The sequence below is a fragment of the Plecotus auritus genome, assembly GCF_963455305.1.
Source record: "Plecotus auritus genome assembly, chromosome: 9".
NCBI lineage: Eukaryota > Metazoa > Chordata > Mammalia > Chiroptera > Vespertilionidae > Plecotus > Plecotus auritus.
In genome coordinates this window covers 90,563,485-90,573,346 of record NC_137783.1, presented here as the reverse complement: position 1 = coordinate 90,573,346, position 9,862 = coordinate 90,563,485, and the positions used below count along the sequence as shown (strand labels likewise).

At 35.5% G+C, this 9,862-nt stretch overlaps 1 protein-coding gene across 4 annotated transcripts in view; it reads right to left on the bottom strand.

The window, feature by feature from the left end:
• Window positions 1–211: 211 nt before the first annotated feature.
• CCDC82 (coiled-coil domain containing 82) overlaps window positions 212–9,862 on the bottom strand; it is a 36,309-nt gene continuing 26,658 nt past the window's right edge. For 2 of the 4 annotated variants that reach the window (XM_080641108.1, XM_080641107.1), the window contains exons 7-8: window positions 6,156–6,341; window positions 212–1,163 (exon numbers count right to left, since the gene is read on the bottom strand). In XM_080641108.1, coding sequence (XP_080497234.1) covers window positions 1,095–1,163; window positions 6,156–6,341 — 255 coding nt within the window. In that variant the 3' untranslated portion in view covers window positions 212–1,094. Of the gene's footprint in view, window positions 1,164–5,207; window positions 5,761–6,155; window positions 6,342–9,862 lie in introns of those variants that run through there. The other 2 variants (XM_080641109.1, XM_080641110.1) reach the window with 1 other exon arrangement.

The window sequence follows — 9,862 nt, the reverse complement described above, 5'->3', positions numbered from 1 at the left end:
TAACTGCAGAAAATATTAAGTAATCTTGATGAAAGGACTCAACAACATGTAGTATTTTATGTATGCAGCTACACTGAAATCCATGAAATGAACCACATAATGAAGCCAGGTTCAACCAACATTTGAAGTAAGAAACAAGTATCTAAAATTACAGTAAAATAAAACCTGTTGGAACATCACTTTTAGGAATTAAAGATACAGATAGTCCATTTGTTCACTCTGAAACCATTTTACTTTTATTAAATTATGGAAACATTTAGATGTGCAAAGCAATGCAGATGCCAAAGTATACTTTTAAAATATTTTTGGCTGAATATATCTCTCTGAGATCTGATCCTAACATAAATATTTATATTATAAAATTATGGATAAAAAGCAATAAAATACATCTTAATCATTAACACATAGACAAAATTGAACAGAAAAAAAGAAGACATTGTGAAGCATGAAAACACATATTATGAAATGATTCCTGAATGTGAGGATTAAAACTCTGGAGGCCTGAAATTTATTTCTAAGGGAAACTTTAGAAAAAGAAAAAATTACTACAGTCTGATTCTGAGGCAAGGGCATTGAACTGAATGAAACACTGAGGTTTATTCCATGGTCAACTGATTTACATGATAGTAGTAAAAAATACATTAGTGAAACTAAGATAACAAACACATCTGGGCAGGGATTCAGCAATACATACATGTTAATGTTGGTCAGCAATACATACATGTTGATATTAGTCAGCAATACATACATGTTGATGTTGGTCTAAGTACATTTTAAAAATACAGTATTTTTCTATTAAATTGACAGGATATGAACATTTATTCTCTTGATTGACAATCATCTGTTATGAAGATATTATTAACTTCAAATACATTTAAAAATGATTAGGCTTATGTTTTCTATGTATAGCAGATAAAAATTTATTAGACTGTAGAGTAGTACTTCATGGAAATTAAGATGAACATGTTTTAAATAAGGTATTTTGCCATGAAGATATACAGAAAATATATAAATATGTCACATGATACAGAGAAACAATATTCATGATCTTCACATCTACAGGAATTTATAAAATCTTCTCTGAAGGAAAGGTGTTACAATGCAAACTTCTCATCTTGAAAGTAATCAGCATCATTGAGATATGTTTGAAGTAGATCATATTTCTGTGTATACAATAAAAAAACTAGTTATTTTACTTAAAGGAATGGAGGTAAGCTAGGCCTTTTCAATCTACAGACAGGAACAGGAACAATTTCATTTCATGGTAATCATGAATAAAAATATTTTAATACAAAAAGGGACTCATTTAAATTTTTAATTTCTAACTCACATAAAGCATTATTAATTGCATAACTTTCTTGTAAACTATGTATTTTTAATATATTTATTGTAGAAGTTTAACAACTTCAATAATTTATTTAAAAATTTGTTGAATGCATAACATATATCAAACACTCTGCTAGTGACTATCTAGGTACAAAAAAATTGCTCTTCCTACCCCTAATGAGAACAGAGTTCAGTAGTAATAGACCAATGACAACCAATAACAAATGCCATAAAGCAGATAGACACTGTTCTGAGGCTTCAGAAGAGGGAGCATGGTTAGTTGAGGTGACCAGAAAAGAATGGCATCTAAGCTGTCCTGGGAAAAACCATTTGGTAGCAAAGGTCTGGTGGGGAGAGTTCTGTAGGAGACAACAGTCCATACAACAGTGACAAGACGACAAAGTATGGGATTTTACTATAATCAGGTTTTTTAGAGGACTCGAGAGAGATAAGACTGAACCAAAGAGGTTGAGGTCAGGGAATACAAAGTATGAAATGCTAGGTTAAGGAGTTTAGCACTAATATGACAGGCAATGGAAAGTTATTAAAGGTGTTAAGGCAGAAGATGGACATGATCCAACGTGTATTCTTTTAAAGGTAAAACACCCATTCTAGAAGATTTGGCAAGTAGTTAGGAGTCTACTGCAATAATTTAAGTAATAAGGGCCCGAATCTGAGTGAGAGCAATGAAGACAGAGAGTAAAGGTAAGGTTAGAATGAGAGAGAGAGAGAGAGAGAGAGAGAGAGAGAGAGAGAGAGAAGAGTCAGGATGATTTGGAGATTTCAAGATTGATAAGAATTCCCAGTGCTCACCTCAGTTGGAAGATTAACTAATGGTTTCTTAACTTTCCTTATGAACTCTGATTCTTCTCCCAGTGAGGTGATGACCCTGACTTTTGTGGTAAATGGAAGAAGGTTCCAGACAGGGGCATGGAACCTTCCCCCTACCCACAAAGATCTCCGACTCAAAAAGAAGAATAGAAGAAGTAACCTACTGACTACTTAGGGATTCTCTTCACCTCATACCCAGACAGGTTCTATTAGATATAAGTAAAGTTCTCTAGGATTAGAAGCCTATACTTTAAATATTTGACTGTTTTTATGCCTTTCATATTATCATTATATTCTTTTTTCTTATTTATTAAATTTATTTTGGAAAATTACAGTCTATCTGAGCTCTACTAAGGAAGGAAAACCTCTCCTTGCTTTTATTACCAATAATAGGTAACATTAATAGATCACTTACTAATTCCTAGGTCCTATACTAAATGCTTACCATGTGTTATTTATTTAATCTCCATAATTAAAACCCTAATTATTATTATTTAGTTCCTATTTTACTGAAGAGAAAACTTAGGCTTACAGAAGTGAAGAAACTTGCCCCTAAATTCTACTGCTAGAAAATATTTAAATCCATGCTTTTAACCATTATAGTATGCTATTTCTGAGATTTAAAGGGAGGGGCCAGGGTGCAGCTTCAGTGTGAAAAAAGAAAAAAGGGAAAGGGAAACTCAGAGAGAAGGCAGCATTGCCTGGCCATTCATTCTCTCTACTATTATTAAAAATGTGGAGTTTTGGTCTTATTATGTCAAGCCCTTACAGTGCCAGATGGGCCTACTGATGAAAACTGATGGAATTATGGGAATAGAAGCATGAGAAAGAGCTCAGAGCTCAGAGCATAAAAGGAAGTTTGGTGTCATCTAAGAAGTAGCAGTTTGCCCTGAAAAAAGAAATGGGGGAACCTAGTGCAGCATTTACTTTTAAGTAGGGGCCCTCACTTTTTAATTTGCTAAGAATCACCTAATTTGTTAACCACTGGGTTTTAACATCCCCAAAGGATTCACATTTAATAGGTCTGCAGTGAAGCAAGGGACTGCAGATTTTTCACCAACTTCTAGGTGATTCTGACAGGTAGTTTAGGGCCATGTTTTGTGAAGCATCAGTTTAAGGAGTGGAAGACAAAAAATCTTTTCAAGTTAAAAAGGGATAAAGAAAGAGAACAAGTGAGGAGTTTTGGGAAGGGGCAGGATACCCAATTGTAATTTAAAATTCTTATTTATGTAACAATACTTATGTAATACGTTTGAAATTTACTTAAAATACATCTGTAAATGGAAACTTGATACTTGTATTGATGTATTTTCTTCACTTTCTGGTGTTCATGTGGTCACCACCCCACCCCAACTATATTCAACTTCCCTGGAAACCCCATCATCATATGCACTTTCTTCTTAACAAAAAAAAAATTTGTTAGAATTTTGCCTACGGCATATAATAGTATGTTCTTCCACTCAAATTTAGAATGAGACATATATTTCTATTATATTTATTATATATTTTGGTTTTATTATAATTTTATCATTTGTTCTTTTAAAAAAATATATACTTTTATTGATTTCAGAGAGGAAGGGAAAAGGAAAGAGAGAGAAACATCAATGATGAGAGAGAATCATGGATCGACTGTCTCCTGCATGCCCCACACCGGGGATCGAGCCAGCAACCAGGCATGTGCCCTGATTGGGAATCAAACCATGACCTCCTGGTTTATAGGTCAATGCTCAACCACTGAGCCATGCCAGCTAGGCAATTTTTTTTAATTTTTATTTTTTCTGCACTCAAGTTGCTCCTAATCTTTAATGTAATTAGGTTATAAGTAGATCTTCCTAGTTCAACTGTTAGGAGGAAAAACAAGAAGAATAAAGTCAGTCTAGGTGGCAGGTTTTGAGGAAGAAATGCTGAGATATCCTGAGATGATGAAAGAGCAAAGGGGGGAGGGGTGACAGGAACAAATCGTTTGTGTAAGGTAAAAGGGGTTGACATAATAATTGGGAAGCAAGAGCATAAAGAGCCACAAATATATAACCATTCAAGTAGCACTGCACCCTGGCACTGGAACTGTGGCCAAAGAAGGAGGCATCATTACTCTAACCACACACAGGTATTGAGGAGTGGGCAGAGTGATTCCGAGAATGTCAGAGCACCGTATCAATTTGAATTTTAAGCACAGCACTAGAAGCTGCACATGGGTTTATGTTGGTTACGAACTTTAGTTTCCAGGAGAAATCTTCTGAGATAGTGTATGGACAAATATTTTTAAAGTAGGAGAGAATCTCAAAAATAAAATGAGCCTCTTTGACATTTTATGTGGGAAAAAAAATGGGCATGTTGTTCTAAATGTGTATGATTTTGAAATACCATCAATGCCCAACACTAAGTATTATTCTTTAAGCAGAATATGACACTTAGCTTTCTTTTTCTAAGAATATTTTTTCTTATTCCAGGTCCCTTCTGTTGTTACATACCCTGTTAAGCTTTCTCCAAGGTATTTAATCTTAAAATAGTTTTAGTTTTTTCTGCAAAAATTTTATTGTTCTCCTCAGATATATAATTATATAATTATATAATATATATAATACAGGTACAGTGATTTTTTTCGACACCTAGTACACAATTCTTCAAAAATGTGCTGTCCCAATAGATCTTTCAACTCCACTAAAGGGCTGGCAACACTTAAATGCATCAATAAAAGCACTTAAGAATTTAATGTCATCTAGGAAAATGAAGACAGGACTTACTGGGTAAGAGATGGCTCCTCCCTACGGCAAATTGAAAAGCACAGAAGACAGGGAGGAAAGCAATGGGAGTGAGAGAAGCAGAAGCAAAGTAAAAAATAAAAAGCTGGAAAGAGTCAAATGAGAGAAACGAGACTTAAGTGTCAAGATGTGGGGAGCAGGCAAAGAGATCCATGGGCGGTGGTTTGTAGTGGGAGGATATTATCAAAAAGGAAACCAATTTTGATGTCATTCTCCAGACCCGGAGACTGCTGAGCATCACACATCCTAAGAAGTTCCTGTTTTCTTGTTCTCTTTTTCTTTCCTTTTGCTCGTAAGTTTGTTCTCTGAGCTCTCTTCTTTTTCCTTTTCCTCTTTCATAAATTCCCCTATGATAGAAATAACTCAGGCAATGGATCTCAAGTCATGCCTTTTTTTTTTTTTTTTTTACATTAAATATACTGTTGATCTGAGCTGCCTGAAAATCTCCTATGTGTTCTCTCTTCCACATTCATGTGACTAGACCTGTCTTAAAAGATTTCAATTCCAGGAGCATCCTTTGCATGTACCATAAACAAGTCTAGAAGCTCTGGGAGCAGACCAGAGCTTAGAGCTGCCAGCAGACCTCCAGGAATCCAGTGCACTCTTCAGAACCTCCGCTCGATCCCTGGTACCAAATTTCGTGATCAACAGGATATGGGGCGAGCAAAATCAGTGCCCTGGCCTAAAAGCTCTGCATTCCCCTCAATCTTCAGGGGCAGTGCTCACTGCTAAGTCCCATGTCCTCAAGAAGAGGATGTGGGTGGCAGTAGACCTGGCAGCCAGGATCCTTTCCTCAGATTCGCACCAGGGGCTTCTTCACTCTCAGGTCACAAGAACTGTTCTAAAGAATAGGAAGCAGACAAGCAGAGGTGAGTCCTGTACTTTGGCAAAGAAAACAAGGGCACTTTATATACATATGTGTATATACATATATACACACGTAGCAATGACACATCTATAAAAGTGAAAGGACAGGAAGCCTCCATTGAGGGGTAGTGTTATTGCTGATTAAAAGTTACCCGACGAGCTAAATGACTGCCTTAGAAAATCACCTATTCAGGGTAGGACAATGATAAGCATGATAGGAATGGGTGAAAAAAGAGAAAATGCAAACACGGGGAGGGAAGGAGAGATTCCTTTTAAATTTCGCTGCCTTCTAATCATTGATATCCTTTTGCTACTCATAATTAGGTCCAGAATCTACTGAATGGAAGGGTTATTTTATATCCACCTTACCTCCTTAATCCAGCCACTTTCTTTTAACTGATTGAAAATTCTTTCCACTGTTTCTTTAACTTGTTCATTCTCAACTTCTTCTGTATTTACCATGGAGCAACATTCTTGATACAGCTTGAATTTAAAATGTTTCAGATTATGATAAACTCTGGTACGGTTTGCACAAATTCTGCCAATAAAAAATTCCTAAATCAAGAAATAAACATAATTTGGCATGTGATGTGAATAACATAGCAACAAATATACACTTTCTGCCTTTCAGATTTTAATAGTAGAATCTAATGCATTATTCATTTTTTAAATGTGTATACAATGGTTCTTTTACCTTCTCTTATTTACATAACCCAGTTAACAAAAACTGAGCATTTGCTATGTTCCCAAGTATTGGGCTGAGCACTGGAGATACATCAGTGAAAGATGCCCTACCTCCTGTATTAAGAGAGCTTATAGGAGAGCTTGGGAGTAAAACAAATGATTATAAAACAATTTGTCAAATACTAAGCACAAGATTCTATCAAGATACAAAGGTGGGACAGTTAACTCAATCTAGATGGGAGAAGGGTCCTCAAGTAGGTGAAGCTTAAACTAAGTCTTTAAAAAAAAAGAGTTTGGGAAGGAGGAGAAAAATGTCTTGTAATATAGATGATAGGAACACCTATCAAGAAAAGCACGCAGGCTGCTGTACGTACACAAGTACTGAGTTTAAAATGCCTGGATTACAATAATTTTCTAGCTTATAAGCAACATGTGAAACTAAAACAAACTCTCATACCAGTACTAAGTACCGGCAGTTTTTTACTTAACACTTTCTTCTAAAAAATTTTGTACAATAAACAATAACTGTTTAGTTATATCTATGTCCTTAATTAATGAGTCTGATTTGATTACATTAATACTAGAGGCCTGATGCACAAAATTTGTGCAAGAGTAGGCCTTCCTTTCCCCAGCTGCTGGCACTGGCTTCCCTCTGGCACCTGGGACCCGGCTTCCCTCGCATCCCTGGCTTTGTCCAGAAGGTCGTCTGGAAGGATGTCTCGTCTAATTAGCATATTATGCTTTTATTATTATAGATTTTATTGTTAGCAAACTGCAAGGATTTTAATTTTTATGCTTAATGGACTTCTAGGGTTTTATAATTAATAATACTCTTCTTGTGAAATCAATCAACAAAAACATTTCCCTTTCAGAATATTCTGAATATACACTTTGTTATCCTCACCTATAGCTAAAATGGGACAAGTGTCACTGCACTGAGCTAATTAAATATAACTGTACCCACATTATTTCACTCACTGTAAGAAATGAAACTGAAAGGGCTCCAGGCATTCTAACATGACTAACCTTATTTTCATAGAGTAACCTTACTAACTCATGTATTTGACTCTGTGCATAAATTCACTAAAGGGTTATACTTTCAAGGGTTCAGTACAAGTGATATAGTAACAACACTGATCTATGTAACTTGTATTCTATTTGACAAAGAATTGCACCCTTTTTCTGAAGTCACATTGCAAGGGATCACACAGGTTATGAGTTCAGTAAATAATCTGAGAGTATAGTGGCAAAAATAATTAAAAGTTAAATATGATAATTGGCAACTGTCAGGTTTGATGCGTCACCCTGTGAAGATGGTATTTGGGACAGCTTACAAGCGTTTCTAATGTTCAGATTTCTGTTCATGTTCTGTGTAAATCTTTCTGTTTTTCAGATCATTAGGAATACCATAATCAGGTGTTGTACATTTGCTTGGTTACTCTAAGTATCTTTCCCATTTCAACATTATCATTAAGTCAGTCCATCAATTATAAAAATTTACTTGACAGTACCTCCTATTTTGAGTAAAAAAAATACCACCATAGTTGTGTCTCTCCATTTCTACCATCAAAGTAGACTGTGTTGGGGAAGCCTCTTATTAATGTTTGGGATAAAATACATTAGGAGAATAATGTGATTTTTATTTCCACCACACTGTATTCTACAGAGGAATTTATTTGTACAGAATTTTTAAGTTTGGACAAGAGAGAAGGAAAGGTCTTTAAAAATCCTTATTTAAATTTTTTTCCCTGTATGTTAACAAAAGTGTCCATTGAAAACATTATACATTATAGTTTACTTCTTCCCATTTTAATTTCTATCTTCCTAGTATCTTCTTACACTGATGTAGGTCAATAAACCCAAAATTACCTTTAGAATATTCCCACACTATTTTTTTTGCCTAAAATGTGATCACATTTTATAAGGAAGAGCTAAGCCACTGCTAGTAAGGCTTCACAGAAAACAGTAATAGCTGTAGTACTTAATCTTAGTGCACTTTCACCTTGTTATACCATATGAAGTAATATATACAGTACAACACAGTGTCCAATGTAGGACCCCATTTATATAATGTATAAAACAAGTAAAACTAATCTATGTTGTTAGAATAGTGTCCTTAAATGTCCAGAAATGTATTCAGACACTACTTTTAATGATCTAATTGTGTTTCTGGACATTAAGGACAGAATTCCAACAAGATAGACAGTATTAAAACCTACCAGAGACAGAAAAATGAGTACTGTTGTGATTATTGTCAGAGCAGATAGGCAAAACGACATAAATGATTATATGCAGGCTAGCCTAGTCTATAAACTGATAAATCTGAGAAAAACTGAGTCTAAGGGATCCAACATACATACAGATATAATTGGAAACGAAGCTAAAAATTGTTACCAAAATGTCCTACAGAAGAAGATGGGGAATTGCACAATTATTAGATACAGCATGTGGAAGTGTAGATAAACACTGGATAATAAACCAAGGCAAGGAAATACAATGAAACATGCATCAGGTACATTTGCAATATCCAGCTAACTGTAGGTAACTTTTTACAGGATGTCTCTAGGCCCTATTTACATAGGAGGAGCCAGCTCCTTGTGGAAGTATGGAGGAGAAAGCAAAAAGATCCTCAGGAAGAGGACGGATGGAAAGGAGTTTGCTTTCTGATACTAGGCCTCTGGCAACATTTAGTGCAATAGGCTGAGTCAAGGGATTCTACTTCCTCTTGGCCTTTTTTGTATGGACACATTATCCATTGCTTTTTGTGTCATAATTACTGCCTCTCCCCATCAGATCTTAAGCACCTTCAGGAATCTGGACAGACTCTGGGCAAATTGAAAATTAATTGTTGACAGTTCTCCCAACTGCCTTTCAGACTTCACATCTCTCTTTCCTGCAGGTGAGTTCCTTCTCATCTACGCCCTCTGACTTCATCACGATCTGGTGGTCCAAGGCCTCTCATCTCAGTATCGGACCTAAGACTGCTGTAACTAACATTGCTCCTCCCATTAAGTCTACTTTCCATCTAAGCATCTCTTCTTTCAAAGAAGCCAATCTTAGCTAAAAAGAAAAGTTTTGTCATTAAACAAATTCACTAAGATTATTCTTTTAAAGCATTACTTGCACCTTAAAAGAGAATTCCAGCTAACCCCAAGAAGTCTCAGTTTTATGTAGCAATAAGCAGCAACACAACATGGAGAATTCCTTTTCAAAATAACCTGAGGGTGGGTGTGGGGATGATCACAGTCTCTTTAATACCTTTGATCAAAAACAGGTGTTTTTTTTTCTCCTTTCCTTTTTCCTCTTTCCCTTTCCTTTCCATACACGCATTGACATTGTAATTCAGTAGAATTTTAGTAAGTGAGTCTTAGTCTTAAGTAAAAAAATTACTG